The 24,420-nt window shown below is 44.8% G+C and overlaps 1 protein-coding gene across 1 annotated transcript in view; it reads left to right on the forward strand.

Annotated features, from left to right (window-relative positions):
- Nucleotides 1-24,420, forward strand: part of DOCK2 (dedicator of cytokinesis 2) — a 345,160-nt gene that overhangs the window by 135,931 nt on the left and 184,809 nt on the right. Inside the window, exon 27 of the mRNA XM_081135683.1 lies at nt 11,530-11,625. Within this exon, the coding sequence (XP_080991809.1) occupies nt 11,530-11,625 (96 nt within the window). The remainder of the gene's footprint in view (nt 1-11,529; nt 11,626-24,420) is intronic.

Raw genomic sequence — 24,420 nt, forward strand, 5'->3', positions numbered from 1 at the left:
TGGGCCTCAGCCCCAGAGATTTAGTCTGGGGTGGAACCTGGGCATGGGTATATTGATACATTTAAAAAGTCCCTAGGTAATTCTAAAAGTACAGCCACGGTTATGAACCACTGGAGCAGGTGCTCAGAGGATGTTTCTGGAGATGTTGATCTGTGATGAACACTAGCCTGGTCATCTCATTTTGGGTAGGGCAGGGGTTTGGGGAGGAGCAGCAACCTGCTGTGTAGGCAGCTTCCCAAGTCTCTAAATTTACCCAGGACCTAGGAACACTGAAAGCAGAAGATCAGTGTACGTCTAGGCATAAACATGTAGATGTGGTTCAAGGTGAGTTGGTTACACTAATCCACGAGGTTGGATTTTCTCTGGCTGAGAGCATGAAGGGGCTGAACACTCAGAGGAGAGACTTTCCTGCTTGCAGCTGAGTAGGGAAGGATCAGAGCCAGGGGTTCGGAGTCAGGGCTCTGAGTGTGTTATGGACACTGGGAAATAAACTGGCTGTATTCTTTTCATCTAGAAAGGTCACCAGAAACCACACGTCAACTTGGACAATTTGGAATAAATCAGAAAAATAAACTAGTTCTCCCTCTCCCAAATTTATTCTAGATATATAGGTTGGTCAGAGAGAGAGAGGTTTGGGGAGGAGGGATCCCACAACTTAAACTTTCCAAAAAGAGTGAGGTAGGGATGATAGTCAATATTAGACATGAGGTAAGACTTTAAAAATATGTTGAAATCATCATTATAATTAGGGAATGGTGGAGAAAATCACACATGCTTTATCAACATTAAAGCAGAGACACACAGCCCAGCCAGTGTGGCGCAGTTGGTTGAGCATGCCCCACGCACCAGGAGGTCCCCAGTTTGATTCCAGGTCAGAGCACATGTCCGGGTTGTGGGCTCAATCCCCAGTAAAGGGCGCGCAGGAAGCAGTCGATGAATGTTTCTATCTCTTTCTCCCTCTCCTTTCTTCTCTCTCTAAAAAATAATCGAAAACATATTGTTTAAAGCAGAGGCGCACACAGTGGGGGTTGATGGAGAGAGAGAAAGAGAGAGAGTCCATACTTTGCACAATGAGGACACGGACTCTTGGTCTAGGAAGCAGTGATTTTGTCAGCACGTGGGAAGGGGCCCACATTCCCCATTGCTTTTCTTTATAGTGATGAGTTTCTGGGGAGGGTTTAATTATATCCAGTCTGATCTGGAAAAACAACACTGGTGTCTGTGTAACTCACAGTAGATCAGGGGTTACACATTCATGCCCCAGATTTATTGCTCTTTCCTGGCCAATTTTCCAGCATTTAAGATTGGCCTACTCTCTCCATCCCTTCCCAGCAAAGAAAAAGAGGTTTGAGGGTGTTATCTCAATGGCTCCTGTTGGTGATAACTTTTCTAAAGTTTTTGGTATAATTTATGCCTAAGACTTACGAGTGAGAGCAGGCTCTGAATTCTGTCTGAGACGCAGATCCTAGGATATTTCCTGAGACCTTCTCTGAACACAGATTTGTGCCTGCCTGACTTGGAAGGGATTTGTGGGGAAAGAGTCCATTAAAAAAAAAAAGATAATAGAGATTTGAGATGGGGAGACCCTGATGAGGAATCCAGGTCAGTCATCATTCAACGAGCTGTCCAAAGTCTATGTTCTTTCTCTGGAGTATGGTTGGATGATTAGTGAGAAGGAGAAAGAGGGTAGAAGGAGAAAGAGGGTAGAAGATTGTGATTTTTTTTTTAATTTCTCTCTTCCCCTGTCTAAGAAGGCCTTAGTCATGTATGTGGGGTCAAGCTCTGTTGGCAGCACAGTTGAGGAAACCTCTGCCAGAAGTTTCCACATTCTCCATTCTGAGTCCATCCCCTCATCTCAGCATCTCTAGGGAACTGACCTTAAGGCAAAGAATGACACTCCATCATGGAACCTTAAATATCAATAAACAGTTGGAGGTATATTTGGGAAATAATTTGGGGTGGCGGAAAATCATGCTGATCTTAGAGGCACCTTCTCTGCCTGTGGTGACTGGGGTTGAAGGCTGGTGATCAAGTAGAGGCATAAAGTTTGAGGAAAAAGAGGAAAAACTAGCCCAGCAGGGGAATGGGGGAGAGAAGAGGGCAGTGATGGGGGGCTGGAGGAAGGTCACTGGGAAATTGGGCAGGAGGGATGGAAGCCATACATTGAATGACTCTCTGGATAAAGAGTAGCAAAGGGTTTTACCACTAGGGACTTTTTACCACCATTTCTTATATGCCCATGGATGCATGTCTTAAAATATATTGTCTCCCAAACAAGCAGCATGTATTAAACATTAATTTGTTTACATGTTTAAAAAAGTAATAATATGTAAGTACCACTCATAATTTTCTGACCAGCAGAGTTAAATAGGGTGCCTATCTATCTTGTTTTCATTCAAACAAGGAATCTTGATGTTGTAATTAGCCAATGCGGTGATACTGAAGAGGAGTATACAATTTCTGTTAAGCTCTTTGAAATACTACAAAGAGTTCACAGAGCTCCATTTCTACAGTGGAAACCTTAAGGGGGCCCATTGCTGCTGGGCCATTTGGACATTTATCTTGTTTGTTACATTTGGATATTACAGAGGATTCAAAATTGCTGTAAAAAGCTATATACACAGTGCATGAGCCCTGCAAACAAGCAGACATGGATCCAGTCCAGCTCCATCCCCTATGGCTCTGTGACTTTGGACAAGTTATGTAAACCTTGGAATTTCCTCCTTTGTAGCCTGGGGAGCAGCAGTGTAGCAGATGGATAAGATTATTCTGGGAGTTAAATGAGATGGTGCGTGGAAAGCCTTTAGTTTAGCATCTGTCATATATTAAGTGCTTAAAAATATTGAGTGGTAATAACAATTAGAACGGATCTTATTTTACATCTTAAAATGGGATGATACTTATCCCCTGGGTTTTCCCAAGATCCACTGAGATAACGAATACAAGGCACACAGCCCGTTGCCAGCACATCCTAAGAATTTAGCCAGTGTTAGCCATGCTGTCTGTCTGTTTCTCCTTACACAGTCCCATGGACTCTTCCCATTTCGAAGAACAAAACACAAAAGTGGGCACCTCTGGGGCACATCTCCTAAATGGTTCCAGTCAGTCTCCATTCATCTGCATTAAGATGTTAGACTTGCAGACCTTGGGAGGTTTAATTTTTTCTGCTCTCAGCTGCAGGTTGGAGGTTCCAGTGTATTTTACTAAAAACCCCGCAAAGCAACTTAATGGGGTCTGAATAAAAGAAACATCTGACTTAAGCACAATCGGATATTTTTTGTTGGAGGCAATAGTTCTGTTATGTTCTTTACCTGGTTGCTTTAAGTAGGTTTTTTTTCCACTTGCCAATGGAACTTAAAAAGCATTTGATAAATGGAATAAAATATTTCATAGCCATGCCTTTTAATAAAGGTGTGAAACCACGTTACTTTGTAATGCTCCTCTCAGTTGACTACAGAACTCTTCTTGTGACCACCAAGGGTCCATGGCCCCCAGCACGGGGCACAAACACCCTCACCCTACACACAGGGCTGCCCACAGTGCACTGACGCAGCCCCCGGAATGTGTCCATCCAGTGCCCTGAGAGAGTGGTTCCTTAGATGTATTGACTGACTGTTTTTTCCAATTGGAAAGTAGTTCTATTTTCTTTATTAACATAAGTGATTACTGTGAAAATTTCCAACAAACCATAGCAAGTAAAATTACCCCTTTAACCTCACATCTCCACCTCTTCCCCCTGCTCAGGGATACCGTTGTCAATGGTTTGCCATGCATTGTTCCCGACTTTTGGATGTAAGAAAATATTTTTCAAAAACAAAATGGGATTACATTACATATGGTAGCCTGTGGTCTCTTTTACTGAATATATTAAGGGTATCTTTTGAGATCAAGACATATCTGTCTTGTCTACTCCATTGTGTGGGTAAGCTGTCATTTATATAATAGGATCCTTATTGGGGGACATTTGTCTTGCCTGCTGCATTTGGATATTATAAATAATACAGTATGCTATACACAGCTGCGCACACAAATGTTTGCCTTGTTGTTTACTTTGGGAAAATTTGCAGAAAGATTTATCATCTGCAAAGTCCTGCCACATGCATTCATCTCTGTGGTCCTGAAACACCGAGGCAGGGGCAGCTATGTGCCTAGACCCAGGAGTCAGACAGGCCTGGGCTGGGACTCGGATCAGTACTGACACACAGTGCGTGACCCCAACCAGAGCCTCAGTCTTCTCCATCTGCAAATCTGGGATTATAGAAGCATTTCCTTCGTTTCATAGGTGCACGCAGAATTCCTTAAATTAACATATGCAAAAGTACTTAGACATATACTTAACATATAGTAAAAGTTGAGAAAATATTAGCTATCGATGTCGGAACTAGCTACAGATTCTCAAAACAGTTTTGACATTGTGGGTGCCATTGTGCCCAGTATGAAGAAGCTGAGGCTCAGAGAAGTAAGCCAAGGGAAGGAGCATAGTTAGTGGTAGCTCCATAATCTCTGCGAGGAGAGGCTCTGTTTTCATAGTACTGTGAATCGTTGCAACAGAGGTTGCGGAGAGCCTAAAGTATCCCCACTCTTGGCACCACCCCCATACTTTGTGTCATGGAAAGAGCACAGGATTAGACAGAATTGAGCTTGGGTTCAGGCTCGGCCACCCATGAGTGGATGAATCCTGTGCAAGTTACTCAACCTCTCTCCGATTTTCATTTTTCACATCTGGGGCTTGAATAGGGGTTTTAAATAATTAAATGAGATTGTAGTTGTCAAGTCTATATGCATAGTTCTTAGCATATAGTACGACCTCAAGATTGTTAGGTAACAGCAGTGTGAGAATGAGAACGCTGCTCTTCTTTCCTTCTATTGTCTTCTACCACTGATGCATTCTCCCTCCTACAGAAGGCTAACCTGTGGCTCAGATACTCATGACCACATGAAGGCATCACCCACATCATGCCTGGGAAGTGGGGGCTGCCCAGTGGGCAGGAGAGGTAGAGATGTTGGGGTACAGCAAAGCTGTCACCCAACTCCACTGACCCCCACTCCGCTTCTTTGAACCCTTGCTGCCTCTGTTGCCTGCTTTACACAATGAGCTGTTGTGAAGTCAGGTCAGGTCTTTCCCGACGGGAGCCAGTTCACAGAGGAGGAAGGAAAACGGTGTCAAACCTAGAACTCGTGAGAAAATCCCATGACCTCACGGGCGAAAGAGAGAGAGGGTGTCTCTTAGATGGTAATTGTTGCTATCTTTTGGATATTTTTTTTGTAGGTGAGTATTTATGGTGCTTTTGAAATAAAAAAGAAGCTGAAAAACCTCTTATGTAGGAACACAGAGCAGAGAAAAACAGTGGCAGCTCTGGGTAGCAGCTGTTTTCATGGTCAGACTATGCCATTACGTCTCTTGTTAGAAAGAAAAGGTCTTTGGATTCAACTCTGTAGCCGTGACCTTGTGATCTTCATGTTGGTACTAAAAAGGCCTAAACACAAAGCAGGCAGAGGGCTGGGATTGTCCTTGGTGTGAACACAAGGACCAAGGCTGCCCAGGTACTGGGTGCTGGGTGCAGGGAGCAGTCAGAGAGCATGGCCCAGCAGAGTGAGTTTTTTATTCTAGCTCTGATGACGTCACGGGTCACATGACCTGCGCAAACCCCCTCCTCAAAGCTGATGTTTGGCTTTTTGTAAAATAAGGGTTACACTAGAACTCTTTTCAGAATCTGACTTCAGCATAACACAGTCACATTTTTGTCATTTAACATTATCATAAGTACTTTTGACATTTCTAATTCAGTGAGCTTCACTTATGAACATTTAAACATGGACATTTAGGGTAGAAATCCCTGTAAAGATGATAGATGAAACACAGTCACATATTTCACTCCCTCTGGAAAACCTACCAGAAAAAAAAAAAAAAAGCTAAAGGAAGTTTTGTAAAAGGAAGGTAGATATCATATGGAAAAGTACTAACTGATTTAGCAGACCCAAGAAGAGTGACTCATAAGCCAGCAGCAGCAGGGAAAGCTGACATCTCATCTAATCTAACTAAAGCAAAGATTTCCCCTAAGTTATAGGAAATGGTAGCAGAGCCCCTGGAGGTGGGGGTGAAGGAGAGGAGGTCAGGAAGGGAGGATGGGTTGCGAGTCTGTAAGAAACTACCTGTCTGTGCAGCACTGGAGGTTTATTCCATGAAGAGGAAACAGCATAGGGTGCCTGGACTAGGAGACACCAGGCTCAGCTGAGGGCAGCGACACCACACTCAAAACAAGGTTTCAATCACAGTGCCCGTCTTAGAAGCCGAGGCCTCTGGCGCTTTCCTCCCACTCGGCTCCAGAATGCTGGCAGCCAGGCTCCGAGCCTTCAGGCAAGAGATCAGAGAATTCTTGTCTGAGGATGCAACTGGCCCCAGAAGAAAGCCTGGTGTATATGGGCATCTGAGTCTCTCCAACTAACTGTCCCATCCAGATCACCCAGCAGAGAGGCTTGCGGACCACAGGCTCCACTCGCATGCTCCTAGCTGGTCACCAGCCCGCGAGTCCCCGATGCTGAGATGCGAATATACCACCGTGCGCTACAGAGAACTAAGGAAAAAACTCGGCCATGTGGGGGGAGTGCAAGGCAAGCAGGCCGAAGAGCAGCGACTTGGAGGACAGAGACTCTGCCAGGCAGAGCACACTTTTAAAATGCGCAGAGAGGATTTTGTAAAATAGAAGAGGCCGTCACAGATATGGAAAAGGTGGCGTAAAAGACAGAGGGCTAAAAGGAATCTGAAGCCCGTTCTAGGTCGCTTCCTTCCGTTGGGGGAGTGAAAAGTTGTACAAGGAATGGGAATTTGTTTACAACTGGGATAGGAATGACATTTACATATCAAACTATTTTACACTAAATATTGATCAAGCCAAAATTATACTATAACTTTATAGAAGGAAGCGAAAATGGAAAGAATACAAGTGTGTTATGGGGTGTGGGGGTGGCAACAAGAGTGAGGTCCTTGTCTTGTCTTCTATGCTGGAAAGTTAATAGATAATGCCAGAGACTGAACAAATTTGTTTAAAGAAGAGGTAATACAAACATGTTTTTGGCCACATGAGTACAAATAACAAAGTAACAACTAATACGCTTAAAGAAATAAGCTCCAATAAAGAAGTTCCAGTGGTGTGGGAACATGAGAGACTGGTGTTTTCTTGATGTTTTATTTTTTTAATGAACGTTGGACAGGGTTTCTAAATTGTACACATTTGTAACTTTGATTAAAACACACACACAAAATTTAAGGACACTACCAGTAAGTAGTCAGCATCACTTGTGTAAAAGTAAAATTCTCAAATGGTTAAGAATATCATCTTATGTAATTAGATAGTGAACACAATTCAAAGTTTTATTTATTAAACAGGGAAAAGCTGACCAAAGAAAGAACTGGCTCAAAAGTATCTAGAACTCTTGAACTTTAGGAGAGGAGATGCTTATATCAAATCGTCCTCAGATGTAAGACACATAACATTTTTACAGAGCAATAGAACTATAACCTTCAGCAAGCCAGCAAATATTACACTTTATCTCTTTTCTACAAGTGAACCCCTGACATTACAGGACTCTGATATTTCTGCTTCCTACTCAGTTGTAGATGCTGAAACAAAATTACATTTCCTCAGAGAGTAAGAGGACTCCCCCATTTGGGCTTACCGGAAATGTGCAATTAAAAAGTCACACAATCCTTATTTTGCTTTATTTCCAAGTTTTAGATCTTATCTTGAACACTTGGGGTGTGTATATATATATATATATATATATATATACATGTATACACACACAAAAACTTTTAAAAATAGACACAGTAAAACAATGTTATTAAGTTCTTGACTCTCGTGTCTCTCTGCTCTGACCTGAGGACTCCCCTTGTGGTGAAAAGGGGTATTGCATGGACTACAGAGGTGTTGACATATTAGCGCCAAAGGGGTGGGGGTGGGGAGGTTCTACTTGGTTTCATCAGAAGGGTTGAAAGAAAAATGAAAATACGGGACACATTTTACACAACTTGGTTCAATATTGTGAAACGCTGTGTCTGTGTCTTATTATGTAAAATTATCTCATCTGTGATACGCTCTGTTAGTATTCTGGAAATACTGTGGGAAATTAGTAATTTTTAATTACATTCTACCAAGTCCAAGGGCTGGCCTAATGCCTAGGGTAAGCCAAGAAGACAGGGGTTGCCCCCCACTGCCTACCCTACTTTCAGCTCTTTCTTTCTACTTTTTTAAAAAAAATATCTGGTCCCCTTTACACCCTCCCCCCCCACCCCCTTCCCTCTGGTAACCACCATACTGTTGTCTGTGTCTATAAGTTTCAGTTTTATATCCCACATGGGAGCGAAATCATAGGGCTCTCAGCTTTCCCCAAACAACTCATTTCGTCTCTCTCTCTACTGTGCTACGTGTTGGGCTTGTGCGTAAGATTGCATTAAAAGAAAGGACTTTGAGTTCCTTCCAGATCTCACACACAGCCTATGATTATTAAAAGAAAGAAAAATCACTACAATTTGCGGGGTGTTTAGGTTGGATGGATTCATTTCTTTGCCATCGTAATGGGAAGACCGACTTTGTCATTCCAATTACAAGCCACCATTTAGCTGGAGCCCAGAAGACCCGTTCCTCAAGATGCCCCCCACTCGCCTGGCAGCAGAGCAATTAGCAGTGGGTGATTTGTGGCTGCACTTGCACTGCTCAGCACAGGTTCATCATCTTGAAAGTTTTCCGTTTGCATACTCGGTATACATTCTTTGGGCGACAGCTTGGTACGATCCAGAGTTTAGATCACGTGTTGCCTTTTACTGCACTCTGCTATGTGCGGGGAATCTGCAAGCATGGCCGGAGCGCTGCTGCAGACCGAGGGAAACAGGTTGCAGCCACAGCTTATTGAGGGCCTACTGTGTGCCCACCCTTGGCATCGAGGGCTTTCCCTGCATTTCTTTGCTTATTCTTTAAACCAGCACTTCAGGCTGCTAGTGTTTGCCACCTTTATAAACACAGAAACTGAAATTCAGGGAAGAAAAGCAACTTGTCCCAGGTTACCCAGCTCAAATGAGCGGAAATGAGATTCAAAGTCAAGACTGTCTGACCCCAGAACACTCTGCTACACCCACTCTCATATTGGTACCTTGAAAGGGAAATGAGTTAAATTGGACAGTTTTCCGCTTCTGAATAGCAGGTTTTCTGTGCAGCCCTAATTGCTGCTCTTTGGATGAAGAAATGGCTGTTTAAAAGAAGCAAGAGAAAGGGGTTTCTTATCTCTATTGGTAAAGTAAGAGAGATGTAATCCTGGGGGGAGAAACATCAAATGGAAACCATTACATGAACTGGCAGTGGGCTTAGATTGATGAAATTGCGGAGGAGATGAGGGAGTAATGAAGACATACTACCAAAGATGTTCCAAATGGGAAGGAAAAGATCAGGAGTTCCTGAAGGCAGGTAGAAGTTGGCCCGATTGGGGTGAGGGGTCTACCCATCCTCACAGGTGCAAAGAGGCTGACGAGGCCCCAAAATAACAACCAGAGATCTGGGTGAGTTTGGGCAAGGAGCAGGCTCTGTAGCCAGACCACTGGGTTTGAATCTTTTTTCTTTGACTGTTAGCTGGGTGACCCTGGACAAGTTACTTAACCTCTCTGGGCTTCAGTGTTCTCATCTGAACAATGAAGATCATAATATTGCCCATCTCATTGTGAGATGGGGTCGTGTTTCGTGGGTATTCAGTAAGCACTCAGACCATGTTAGTGATTTGTGTTATTAGCATGAGCATCTCATCCACATAATATACAACACTGAAGATTGTAGGTCAGTAAAGAGGCTCAAAGAAATAAAGGCTAGAAGGAAGTCAGGAGAGAGGCTTACCTGCAGCCAAGAATTAAAGGTAGATGTTCTCTCCCCTGATCCTGAGCATCAGGAGGCAAACGGCAGATGTGAGGAAAGGGCGGGGTGGGGTAGTGGCTCAAATCCAGCAAGAGACTGAGGCCTGGTGGAGCACGAGAACTTGTTTCTGTAAAATATATGCTTTGATGGAGGGTCTGGTGGCAGAGGTTCTGCTGGGGAGCTCCACAGGCGGTTGGGGGTTAGCCAAAGTTGAAATGAGTCTGGGCAGAGAGGGGGAAAGGAATCTCTGGCTGCTCATCTTTGGATGCCGATAGTCATTGACAGCAGGTTGGGAAGGGAGGACAGTTTTTAATAAGCACATCTTTTTTCGTTTTCTTGCTACAAATCCATTTTCCTTTCATGGGTTACATTAAGAGACAAACCGCAGTTAAGTTGAAAGCAGCTGAGTTTAATAAGGTGCTTATGAATAAGTATGAGTGGCCATCCACTCTTCAGCCACCATTGATTTAGCACTTTCTTTATGTCAGGCTCTGGCGAGGCCCTAGAGTCACAGGCTGTTCCCAATCCCGATTCTCTGTCTCCAGGGCCCCCCAGTGTGTTGTGTCATGATTCTCAGCCATCAGAATAAGCTGCATAAATTTCATGAATTACTAAGGCCAGACTCTGTCTCAGACCCACAGAATCTCCTGCCGTGGAATGAGGCATGTGCATTTTCCCAGAATCGCACGTGCTACTTTTATGTTCATGTCAACCATGAAAGACTGGTGAGAAACCTTTCTGCATTTTATAGATGGAGAAGTTGAGGCTCAGAGAGGTTAAGGGATAAGCAAGGTCACACAGTGCAAGTGCAGAATTGGCAGTCAGACCCAGAGCTGCTGAATTTAAATCCCAGGGCCTTTCCACTTGGCCATGACCACCCTCCCAGGTATGCATGGATGAAATTGTACAGGAGCTGAGAATGCAGGTGAAAATGCAAGAAACCCTTGCCTACCACAGCAAATGCTCAAAAAGCATCAACAAGTTCTACTTGAGAGTCAGGGACTTATATTTAAAGTAGGCAGAAGTCCATAACTGTCACAGCCTGGCTCACCCTGAATTTCCCCCAAGGTGGATCATGCAGCTTCTACTTCACCAGCACCCCATGGTTACAGTTTCTGTCACATAACCCCAGGCCCAGGCTCCAGAAACACTGGCTCCTCTAGTTGTCCTTTCGGCCTCAGGGGTATAGTGGTTTCCCTCTGTTGCTGATCTCTTGGTACTCTTGTTTGGTGTCTCAGTTTCTGCATCACCCATATAACCAACCCCGTGCATTACACTCCCTCCCCATTCCAGGCTAGATCCTGACTGTCACACAGGTAAGGAAACCAAGGTACAGAGAAGTAACTCAGTCCTGTTGGCACAGTGATTCTTGATTTAGTATTCCAAATCCGACGTTTCTGATTCCAGGGCTTAACTCTTCATCACTAACTTATATTCAGGTTGGTTAGTGGAATTCCTGGTGTTTAGTGCCTGGTGGTGATGGTGATAGAGAAATGATGATGATGGTGGTGCTGGTGGTGGTGGTGGTGGTGGTGATCTTGGTGGTCACGTTTGACCACTGTTAAATCCTTTGGAAGAGGTGTACAGATATAGTGTCTTGATGGTCACACAGATGTCTCTGACTGTGTTACAGGCTTTCACCTACCACCACATCCAAGAGATCATGGTCCAACTGCTTCGCACGGTGAACCGGACAGTCATCACGATGGGGCGGGATCACAACCTGATTGTGAGTAAATCTCTTCCTCTTGTCAAACATTTGCAATTGTTCATGGCCAAGGAATGGATTTTCTGGAACATCAGATTGTATTGAGCACCAAGCACTGCCCACTGCTTTGTTTTGGAGTGTGAGGGTCAGATTTGTTCCTACCTGAGCTGGGAGAACATGTGAGTTAACTCAAGTTGCTGAAATAAAAGAAGATTAGGGCTTGTCAACCAAGTTGACTGTACCATTGGAGATGGAATGTCACTGGTACAGATGGAGAAGTGAGAGAAGCTCTTTGCGAGCAGGCCTAGCAGACTGCTCCACGCTCACGTCCACCAGAAACCTTTACTCTTCTGGCCTAGAGTCAAGCAGTGCCCCATCTCAGGTCCTGTGAGCTTGGTTTTCTAAGTGGCTTCATTGTGTGTTCACTCTTCCTGTAGATGCCAGTTAATTCCAGGTTGCTGCTAAGTTTTGAGTGATTCTACACAAACACTATATTCAATAGATCAGGAGATTCCTGCCCCATAGTCTGATTATTTTTTCTCTCCAGGCACAGAGCCTATCCCTAACCCTTTAACCTTTGCCCTAAGCCAAGGACCAAAAACTAATGCTTACGTGGGCCAGTCACCAACATAGATGAGCATGGCCCACCGTGTTGCTCTCCTGCTCAAACTCACCAGTGGTTTCCCATCTCACTCAGAACGACATGTAAACCGTCGCTGGCACCTGAAATGCCCTCTGCCCCTCACTCATTCCTTTACGTGCTTCTCCCACAAATAGAGCAGGATTCTAGTCGCCGTTTCTTTGGCTTGGTCTGTCTGTCCCTCAGGCCTGAGGGCTTGCTCCATCTTGTTAATCAGACTTCAGCTCGGCGTCACCTAACCAGAGAGGCTTCCTTGCCCCAGCTGCCCTGTCTGCAGTACCTGCCGCCTCTCGTCTCCATCTTCTTTCACTCTATACCTTTCTTCTTTAAGTTTCTTATACTGTCTCCACCGGAAGTGTACGTGTCCCTTTATGTGTTTGGTTATTGTCTGGCTCTCCTTGTGAGAATAGGAGCTCCAGGAACATAAGGGATTTTGTCTGATTTGTTCATTTGTATCTCCAGTGCCTGGCATATAGTGGGTGCTGGGTAAATACTTGTTGAATGAATGAGTGAATAAATGAAGTGTTTCAGGCAGGGACCTTTATGCTTAAACAGGACAAGTGTTACTTGGCTCTGATGACACCATGTGGGATTAGGTCCTACAGTTTCCACAACTCCCAACTTCTCAAGAGAAGCTGAAAATCCATTTACTTTATGTGCAATGTCCTGATACTTAAGTTTGGCAAATAATTAAAAGTGGATGCTGATTGTGGATCCACTATGGTCCTTCTTCATGGACATAGGACATTAGGTGGGCAAGGACTTGTTCCCCGGAGGCAATAGAGTGTAACAATCTTCTTTATACCCTTGGTTCTGTCCACTCATGTCAACACATGTGTCCTTAGTTTATATTAATGCACTTTTCAGGGCATGGGGACATCGTAGAGGGCACCAGCAGAGCCAGGAATGCCCGCCTTCCTGGGCCAGAGAGCCAGTGAATTGGTCTCTGTTGTTTGTTTCACTCACTGCCCTTCCACTTTAGCAGTATCGCCATTTCTTATTCAGCTACAAGCTTCCATATCTGTGGTTCCCATAACACACCTTAGTTAAGCATCTTATGTCTCCTCTAATCTCCATTCCTTTTCTTTAGAGCCAGACGTAAAGATGCTCATCAATCCATTTGGTTCATTTCATACATCACAGACTCTTCACTTTCTCTCTCCTTTAGAAAGGATTCTTTAAAACAGTGCCTGAATCAGAGAAGGCACCAAATAACTGGTGCCTATTATTGTTTTCTTTCTATCGGGTACAGTGTGTTTCTCTGTCCCTTTGCATGAACGACACAGGCAGGTGGCCACAGTTCACTAGATCCAGTTCTCTGAGCTTTTTATTTGATGCTCTGCCCTGGCTGCTCACCCTTCCAACACATACGTCTCCCTGCTGCCCCATTCATCTCTGCCAGGACACTGCCCTCCTCTAGAATATTCAGTGGCTCCCCACTGTCTACCAAATTAAGTCGTAAATGAATATGTCTGCTCCATTCTCTGCTTCTGTCCTCTGGTAGCAACCAAGTTTTCTACTTTCATTTATTTCTCTCCATCCAAATATCCAGCCACAATGGATGTCTGGAAATTTCCCAAACATGCCTGGCACATTTGCCTTCATGCTGCTTTCTTTGTCTGGAATTTCTTCATGCAATGTTTCCCTCTGTTGAAATCCTACCTAGTCTTCCAGGTCCAGCACAAATGTGTGTTTCCTTCATGCGGCTACCTCAGATACCTCACCAACCTGTTGGGACATCCCTCTTCCCCTTCTTCTAAACCACACAGCTCTCTCTTCCCTTTGTAGAAAAGTTTAATTGACGTATAAAGTATAATTTACAGAGTTTAAAACTGAATGATGATCTCAGGAAATACATTCAGTTGTGCAGCCACCACCGTAATTCAGGTTAGAACATTTCTTTATCCCTGGGAGCTTGATTTGCAGTCACTTCCCACCACTCCAACCCTCCACCCCCAGCCCCAAGTAACTGCTCACCTACTGTCTGGCTCTTTGGATTTGCCTTTTCTGGAAATTTCATATCTGTGAAATCACACATTTGAGGGCTTTTGTGTCTGACTTTTTTTTCGTGGAATAGTATTTTGAGGTTCATTTATATTTTAGGATGTGTAAGTACTGAATTCCTTTTTATTGCTGAATAGTAGTACATCGTATGACTATTTCGTTCATCCATTCACTAGCTGATAAACATTTGAATTGTTTCCAACTTTTGGCTGTTATATATGATGTTGCTGTGAACATTCACACACAGATTTTGTATGAACATATTTTAATTTCTCTTGGGTGGAAACTTAGGCATGGAATTGTTGGGGCATGTGGAGAGTGCATGTCTAACTTTATGAGAAAATGCCAGACTTTTCCATAGTATCTGTGTCATTTTGCAGTCCCACCAGCAATGTTTGGGGTTCTAGATTATCTAAATTACCTACATTATCTACATGTACTATTGTCAGTCCTGTGGATTATAACAATTCTAGTGGGTTTATAACAATTCTGGTTGTATCTCACTGTGGTTTTAATTTGCATTTCCCTGGTGACTAATGATTTTGAGCATGTTCCCATATTCTCTGCCTCTTTTTCTAAGTCATTTTAGTCTGTGAACTTGCCCTACATGGTTCCTCTCTTATACCTCAGACTTTTGAGGCCTATATTATTATCTATAGAGTGGGATAATACTATACCTTTTTCATAGAGTTGCTGTGAAAATTAAATGAAATGATATGTGAGAAGCATCTGCAGAGGTGTTTTTTACGCACAATATTCCTTTACTTATCCACTTCGTATTTTGTGAGAACTTCTTATATACTCAGCACAAGGACTCAGAAATGAATGAGGTATGGTCTGTGCCTTGGAGAAAACCATGGCCTCCTCCAATGGGAAGTCTCTCAAGTGCCTCAAGTCCACTGTCCCAAAGCCAATCCATGACTAGAGCCCGGAGAGCACTCGACACTCTCCCTTTGCTCATGTTACCAGTTTATGGATCTCCTCTTGGCCCTTCCTCTCACTCACCTGCCACTTCTAATTGCCCACTAGGTACTGCTGTTTTCAGCACTTCTGGCCCCAGCCTCTGCCCACCTGGCTCTCCCGCTGGCTTGCAGAGCCCCTGTGACCTCAGTCACTGGGCTCATTGTGCTTGGTCCATTGCAGGTGACTCTGTTTTGGTGATTCATGCCCTTACCTTCTGTAGACTCCCTGGAGGGCCAGGAGCACGTTTGGTTCATTCTTTCATCCTCAGCACACTGGGTGCTCAGTAATGTTTGTTGGAGCAATGAATGGGTGAAATACTGCCCCCAAATGCTATGCTGTATCAGACCTTCACATTGTCCTATGTGCTCCCCCCTCAGTTCAGATTGTTTTTCCTTCTTCAGCGAATGCTTTTTCTACATGTGGGGAGCCAGCCCACGTCTCGGGAGGGGGCAGCAGTGGAAGGAATCGCCTGCTCAGACCTCCCCTGCCCACCGGGCTGATTCTGGGAACCTTGCAAAGGTTCTAAGCTGAAGCGGTGCCATTTGTCTCCATGACCCTTGGGTTCGCTCTTGTCGTTACAACACTGAGAGTGCTGAGTGAGGAGAGCTCAGCAGGCACCTCACTGGGGCAGGGGTGTGCCTGGACAAAGAGGAAGGAACAGCCGGCTTTTCCTAAGCTGTAGCTTCATGTTCACAAAACGGGCATATCCAGCAATTCTTAGAATAGAACTAGCTGCTCCAAATTAAAGAAAATGATGTTGGAAAGTAATTACTCAGAGGTCAAGGGTCCCTGTCTTAGCACGGAGAGCCCCAATTTAACTTCAAATTGAAATTCAACAAGGAGGAGAGATCCCCATTCCAACCATCACTTTTAATTTTCCAGATATGATTTTTATTGGTCTCCTTCCATTGCTTGGGAATATTAAACAACCTATATTTGTGGCAAACACCCCACACATCTAGTACTTCTGAAATCCCAAGAAGGCCTCAAGTGGGCATGGGGCGGCTGGTTCTCTCATGTTATTATGGGATTAAATGGTGACGCGTTTCCTTATATGTAGGAGTGGGCACATTGTGATAAAAGGTGTTGGCTATTAAACTTACAGGAACCACAGGGCTAGGATGATTGCTTCTCGCGCGGAGCACATTGTAATTATCATTTGCTGGAAATAACCGTTCCTGCTCTGTTCTATGGATTGCCTGCCTGAACGATGAGGTGTTTATGGTAACAAATGAGCAGAAGGAAATTTTACAAAAGCAGAAAGCAGAAGACTTTTACATGGCTGCTGGCCCATCTTCCTGTCTCTGCCAGAGTCTGACCTGCTTGTTTACTTACATAACCAAGGAGTTTGCCCTTGATGCTGAGAAAGGCAGCATGGGTCGGCAGAGGGCATATCTTGGATGAGGGAGAAAAGGGGAAAGCCTTCATACTCGTTTGGCAGAGAGTTGGCTCTGTGACTTTATGTTGATTGCAGGGCTCTAGACCTTGATTTCTTCTGAGCAATGGACTCAGTCGTTTTTGAGATATTTTTCATACATCTGAGTTCTTTGGCATGGCCAGTGCCCATTCTCTTTCCCTATCTCCCAAGCTCCTGAGTCGAGGATGGAAAATAGATATTGCTTCATGCGCCGACACTGGTGGGTTGGACCAACCGCCTGCGGTACTGCATTGAGAAAGGTGCAGGGGCTGCATCTGGCTCAGTGGGAGAAGCGCTGCACTGACTAGTCTGCCATGAGCACGAGATCGGAGAACCCTGGTGTGTGCAGGACACTTGCAAGTATTATGTGTAGACTGAAATCCTTGGTGTTCTTCTGGCCCAGTCCAGGTCTTGTATAACCAATATTCTCTCCCACACAGTGTCGGCTCCTTTAAGAAGGCTGTGGTTTAAAAGCAGGAGATAATGGAAAAAAACCAATGACCAGAGAGTTGACATTTTGCCAGGAAATGGCGTCTACATACCACAGGTCATATTTTATCTGATGTAAGATGCACCACGATTTTATGTGATCAGAGGAAGTGAACATGCTACCCATTAAACTGTGACACGGTGGTTTATTACTGCATCGACTATAATCTCCGGAGATGTTAAAATACAAAAAAGAAAGTTTGACTGGAAATTCCTACCATGTAACAGAGCACATCTTTGAGCTGTCACAGGTATCTGTCATCATCTCTCATTGCTCAGGAGGATAGACTGAGCATCGTGGCCAAAGTCACAGCTAGTAGCACGGTGGGACATGAACCCAGGGACGGGAACCCAGGAGCATGTGTTGTGTTGTTCCATGGGTCTCGGAGCAGCATGAGAAATTCCATGCTTGTGTGTGCAGGTGGGGGGGGTCTCAGGGCACCCCTCCTGGCCAGTGCCTCCATCTCACTGCTGGCTGCTCTAGAGAAGGCTGAACCCTGCCTGCAGCCTTCTTAGTGCTGTGGACAGACAAACTCACTGGAAGAATCTGCCAGGGAACAGAAATCCTGCCAGAAGTTCTTGGAAGGGAAATGATCTGGTAATTTTGTTGAAATTGGGATCTAGCTCTTATTTCGGGTAGTTAAAATAAACCTCTGGGTGATATATTTTGGGCCTAATTACCCTTGTTTTCACAGAGTCTATTGAGCAGTTAAGTAAAGGTAAATACAGCTGGCATCAAGCCAGCTCCAGAAATCCAGAGTAGTTTGTTATAAATGGGAAAAAAAAAGCGGAAATCACCTCATTGTCACTGCTTCATCCTGCAAGAGCACCAAAGACTCCAGAAAACACCCGAGTCATCAGAGAACCAGGGCTTCAAAGGTCTGCCTTCACTTTCCAACGGGCAAATGGGCCACCTGCATGACCCTCTCTGCCACCCTGTGGGACCACAGACTCCAGGAAGCCCATTAAGGGGCCACAGCAAGACAGTGAGTTTGACTCCACCCAGCCCCGTCCCGTGGAACTGGGTCTATCCCTTGAATGACGTGAACACTTTGAACAGGTGGAGAGGCAGGACTAGGGGTCCTGCGAGGAAGCGCATTCCCTGCCTTATCTCCTGCTCCGTGAAGCCTCCTCTCGTTTCTCCAGGTCATTTTTCTGCAGTGACCTCCTTGTTTGTTCATTTTTCTATTACAGCGTTGCCATATCATAATGGAATCATCTCTCTACCTATCTGTGTTCCCTACTAGACTAAGGTCCTTGCAGAAAGGACTGTGCCCTATTATTATTGAGGTTCCTGTCTATGGGCCCAGGGCCGGGCGAGTAGCTATGGGAGCAAATGAGTGAAAAGAACAAACTAATTGAAAGTCCAAATGAATGTCTAGCTTTAAAAGAATTCTGATTTAAAAAATAAGATGAGAAAAGATTTGTTTCAGGCCAGGCTTTCCCTCAAGGACCTTTTAAATATAAAAGTCCCAGATACTTTACTAGCCTTGTGTGTTATAATTCTTGCAGACAAATTAAAGTTTGAGAGCTGAGGCATCGGAGGCAGTTGCATCCTCCAAACCTTTCTTCTGTTCTATGATGAACCACAAATAAGGGAATTAAGAGGAGATACAGGTTCCAAAATTTGTTGAAACAGCCACTGCCTTCTCCAATCGAGCAGGCCTTGGACAGGAGGAGAGAGTGCTCAGAGATGAACATTCTCTTATAGTTGCCACCCTGACATTGTCACTTGTGGCTCAGTAACACATGCCTTGAGGTTCTGCCAGGGGTGGGGAGGTGGGTTCAGGCCCTAGAGAAGCTGGTCCCTGGGCCAGAGCCTCCATGAGCCACCTGGGGGCCCCTGTGGCCAGCACCCAGAGAGGGAGGGGTAGAGACTGAGTCTGGGAGCTGAACAGTGAGTACTAGGAAATGCACGGCCAGTACATCATCGTCCTAATGAAATTACCTGGAATATCTCAGGGCCTCTTGGCTCCTGTTAGTGGAGCTGGCAGATCTGATTTGGAACAAGTCGTTTTAAGTGTGGTTTTAAAGGCAAGACTCCCCTGTAGCTCCTGTCCTGCTTCCTGGAACTGGAAGAGAGGCTGCCTTTCTTGTCCTTGGAGAATTTAGACACTTTGGAATGTCTGCTGCCTGGGCATTGATGCTGCACCCTCATGCTCAGCATTGCTTCCGAGGGCCATGGCATTGGGGTGTAAGGTCTGGAGTTGGAAAGGCTTTTACTATCTGGGAACTGGTCCCCCTTTCCTCAAGAGGAGAGAGGAGGCCTCATTTCACAGCTTGGGAGTCTCTGCATAGTCTTGCTCCTCAGTTCCCTCACCTGCAAAATGGGGCTAATGGTTATTCCCTGTCAACCTGTGGTGAGGATTGAATCACAACTTACGCATAAAGCTCGCAGCCCAGGGCTTCACGCATAGCAGGCCCTCAGTAAATAAGAGCTGTCACTACCCTCCTTCTGCCTAAAGTCTTCTCCCTACTTTGATGCAAGTGTGATGAATCAGGTCGCAGACTATTTCATGGCTTCAACATGGGATCTCCTGAACTTAGGAAGTATTATCAAGCTGTCACTGCAGTGTGCTGTGAATAAAGCCCCCTTGAGATGAAATCAACCACCGTATGTCTGCCACAAAGGCTTGAAATCCAGGCTGGAAGGAGGGGCCCCATAATGGTGTCCTTCCCTGGGAGTGTTGCTGGGGAATTGGAGCTGCCCAAGGAGGAGCCCTGGGGGGACAACTGCAAATGAGCAGGACTCCCCGCAAGTCTCCGGTCCACACTGTCCCTGCGTGGGAAGCTGGTCTTAAGTGACTCAAAGGAATCAGCTCTATGAAATGCTCCTTCAAAACCAGAACCATTGTTCTAGATCAACACTGCTGTCACATAGTGAGGCCTTTGTGCAGCCATTAAATATCCATGATTGTTTTTTAACAGCGTGAGGAAATTCTGTGGCTTAAATACAGAGAAAGGATTATAGGACTCTAACAACAATAAGAAGTTCATCCAAGACCTTGCAGGTCAGGGGAGGGGAGAAATGTGCTCCCTCACCAGAGGCCATGGATCTCTCAGAAGTCAGACCTGGGGACCATGTGCTGAAGCTAAAATTATATTGGCATCTTCTGCTTAAAGGACACATGATTTGCACATTTCTGTAGTTTCACTCTTTCTAAAGTGATTTTGCTTTCCTTTTATAATCAAGAAAAAACAAAACTTAAACACTATTTTTTTAAAAATAAGAATTAATGAGAGAGTCAAGCATTTTCATGTATATAATTTTACTTTTCTTCTAACCAGCCTGTGAAGCCAGATGGCTCCTCCAGAGGTGGGGGATGGAGGTGAAAGTACTTGTTTAAAATTGTGCAGAAAGTCAAGGGCCGAAATGAGGACTCCTGGTCTTGTTCTGATCTGTCTCTCTACCCTGGATGTTTTATCTCCATATTTTCTTTTCTTTTTAAAAAAGATTTTTAAGTTGATTTTTAGAGAGAGGAAGGGAGAGGGAGAGAGAGAGAAACATTGTTGAGAGAGAGTGAAACATCGATTGGCTGCCTCCTTGCGTGCTCCCTACTAGGGATTGAGCACACAATGTGGGTTTGTGCTCTGACCAGGAATCAAACTGGCAACCTTTTGACGCATGGGATGATGCTGAACCAACTGAGGCACTCTGGCCAGGGAAGTCCTCCATATTTTCTTCAGGCTCATTCAACAAACCTATATGAAGCATTTATAGCATTTCCAATAATGCGATAAACACTCGGAGGGTCCCAGGATGTAGGTGACAATTCCTGTCCCCTAGGACTCTGCTCCCTGGTAGAAATGAGTGTGAGAGATTGACAGGAGAAATGTCAAGACAATAAATCAGCAGCCTGTACAGAGCGCTGTGAGTACTGGGAGGATGGAGTGACTAATCCCATGGCAAGGGTGGGGATGATCAGAAAAAGTTACAGGGAGGAGGTGGCATTTAAATTGCAACTTGCTGTCTGGCACAGGAGTTAAGAGCCGAAGCTTCCAAATTTGGCAGACCTTGAAAGAACTTCAGCCTTCACAGCCTCATACTTGTGGACTTTGACAGATTATTTATCTCCCTCCAAGCCTCAATTATTCTGGAAAATGGGAGTAATCATAAGCAACCTCATAATAATTTTTTTCAGGAATAAATAAGGTAAAGGAAGCAAACCATTCAATAATAGCTCACTGTAACTTTGAGCCTTGTTTTTTAAAATCACAATTAGTAGTAATATTGCTATTGTTCATTTATTCTACCAAAATGAAAATTATTTCCCATGGTAAATAGGTAATGGAACAGTGTTCCAGGTAGAGGGAACAGAATGTCCTAAGCCACTGATGTAATAGCCTGACATTTTGGAAAGTGGCAGATGGGTACAGGAGGAAGTGGAATAGTAGGAAGTTAAACTATATATATTGGGTTGGAGTCAGATTGCAAGGAGCCTTGTTTGCTGTGGGAGGAATTTTATGCTCTAGAATGATGATGGGGTGCAATTAGAGATAAAAGAAGAAAAAAAGCCAGGGAATGGCATGGCCAAATGCATGTCTTAGAGAGTTCCCAAGGCAGCTGGGAGGAGGCTGGATCCCAGGGAGCTGGAAAACTATAAGGGAAAGTAGACTTTGAAGGTCGGTACAGTGGGCCACATGGAGCAGACAAGGGCTTGTGATGAAGTATTTTGTTTCAATCAAAGACCTTTTGGACTTAAGACTTCACAAGATAAGGGAAACAGTTCCTATTCTCAGGATATAATGTATAGTGGAGAAAGGGAGAGGAAACCAGAAATAGCCATACTTTAAGACAGATAATCATCACAAGAGAATTGAGGAAAGCATTGAGAGGGTCAAAAGGAGGGGATGTGACATCCAGGTGGGCGGATCAGAAAAGGACATGTGCTTATTTTCAGGCTCCCTACCGGCAATGGACCATAATGAGCAAGGGCAGCGTCTGTAGTTTACTTGCCTGGCATAGAGAAGGGAAATAAGTGATTGTGGATGGAGGTTCATCTGAGATGTTTCCTTGGAGCTGGTGGATGAATAGAGTGGAGAAGAGGGAGGGACCCATTTCAGGAAACCCCAGCAGGTCAGAGGGCTGAGTTTGTGAATGTGGATGCTTCCTGTGGCTTTGGTTTTGCTCCCTTTGATCCCCAACTCCAGAAGGCATGTTGGGTGTTTGTTTGTTTTTTTATCTGGAAACAAACAAGCAAACGAAAAACAATACATAACTTCTCTTCTCCGCCACCCCCCATACGGGGTTTGCACATAGGATTGAGTGCAGGCGGGCTTGGTGTGCAGGGTGGAAAAGCTGTGTGAACCCCTCCTGGTTCCAACAATTAAAGTAACTCAGTCCATTTGGCTCCGGAGAAAAAAGACTTTTTTGTCAGCATCACCAGGGTATCACAGCATTGCTTCTGCTACCTGGGAAACCAGCCCAAGTACCGATGAGAGGTCACTGTGTTTAGCTGATGATTTAAAATATATGTATTGATCTTTTGCCAGGAAAAAAAAAAACACAACGGGTTTCATTGGAGTGAAATTTAATGTAAGAGAGCTATGGACTCTGAGAATTTGTGAAAGCCATTCATGATAATAAAGCTTTTATTTGCTTTGGAGCAAATAGTCCTTTGGCGTGATGTTTATTGTCTTTTCATTGTAGTCATGGTTTAAGCCAAGGCAAAATGCGCTGCCCAAATGCTTCTCCAGTTAGACAGACCCTGTCTCCTTTAAATTGCATTTCATCTGAAATGGACTAGGTCACATGTAATAAATTCTGGCATTTTAATGGAAACATTACAGCAAAAATAGTTAACAATCTGCTTTAATTTCAAAACCAATTTTCCCCTTCATACGGCCAGGCAGTATCTTGGTAAAATGTGCAGCATGCATTGGGATTTAATTATGACGGCAATTTGTTCTGAAGCAAGGCTAACTGGGTTGTCAGTATTCTGGATAAAGGTGTCGGAGGCTTGGCAGCGGGGGAGGATGCTAGTAGCTTGGCGTTCCTGGGTCCTTAATACCATGCGGACCACAGTGGAATCAGAAGCTCTGTGCACATCAGTGGGAGGCCCGGTGCTCCTGGGAGCACAGGAAGAGCCCTTGCACACCAATGTCCCATCCCCATGCGAGGACTGATTTCATGTCTCTCCACTGGATCCAATTCATTAATTCATTTATTCCTGCAACAAATATTTGATTCCCATTGTGCAGGTGCTGGGGATACAAAGGTGAGCAAAAATAAGCAGGATTCCCATCTTAGGAAGGTTATAGGCTAGTGAGGAAAAATATATTCATCAAAGGATGGTACAAATGTATGTACAAGGACAGCCCTGACAACAACTTCAATGGAGGGTCTGTGGTGCCAGGTGAATGTGTAAGAGGGGTGTTCACTGTGGTCGGACAGTGGTGCTGGTAGGCATGGAAGGCCTTGCCCAGGAAGCTGCCTTAGCGCTGGGCTGGGCGGGGAGGGTGGCATGGTGGGGATTAGTCCGGGGAAAGGACAAGTGCACACAGACCCCTGAGGAGGTGTTGCATGCTGGGTCTGAGGAACTCAAGGTGACTCGGTGTGACTGGAGATCGTAGAGCACAAGGGTCTCAAGCCTAGTGTCAGTGGTTTCCGGAGCTGCCCGGCTCTAGTGTCTGGTAGACCCTTCCGAATTCCACCTCCTGACTTCCGAACACTGACCTCCCCGCGTGATTGCTGCGAGTCCCAGGGCCAGTCATCTAGCCTCACTCAGTTGGCCAGTGCCAAATAGGCAGGGTCCCAACCCCTGCGGTACCTTTATCCTTCAGTACATTTGATTCCAGTCAGCGGGCTTTCATTCCTGAGTGCTGTGCTGGGGTTGATATGTTGGATCACTGAAGACTTCGGTAATGTTCACTGTCATGGTTTCTCATCTTACTCAGGCCAGGAAGAGTTCATTCCTTATCAGTACCACTTCTTGCCCTGAGAAACTCTGAAGCCTGTTTCTGAAAATCCACTGCAGCCCCATGAAGGCATCTCCCATCCTCTCTCTCTTAATTTACTTCGATTAACAAATGAGTGAATGCGCACTTATTGTGCACAGGGCTTTCACCCACTTACTTGTCAGATACCCTTGTAAGGCAAGGGTTATGTTGAGTATTATAAGAATCAGAGGCTCACTGAAGTTAACTTTCCCTAGGTCACCTGGCAAAGAGAAGGTAGCAGAATATCAAACCCAAGGCTTTAAATTCTATGTCCAGTTTTGCCCGCTATATTGGTAAATAAGCTGGTTTTAGACAGCTTGTGAACAATACAGGGGAGGAAAATGGAATTGCATGATGGGAAAGT

The sequence above is a fragment of the Miniopterus schreibersii genome (genome assembly GCF_964146895.1).
Source record: "Miniopterus schreibersii genome assembly, chromosome: 4".
Taxonomy (NCBI): Eukaryota; Metazoa; Chordata; class Mammalia; order Chiroptera; family Miniopteridae; genus Miniopterus; species Miniopterus schreibersii.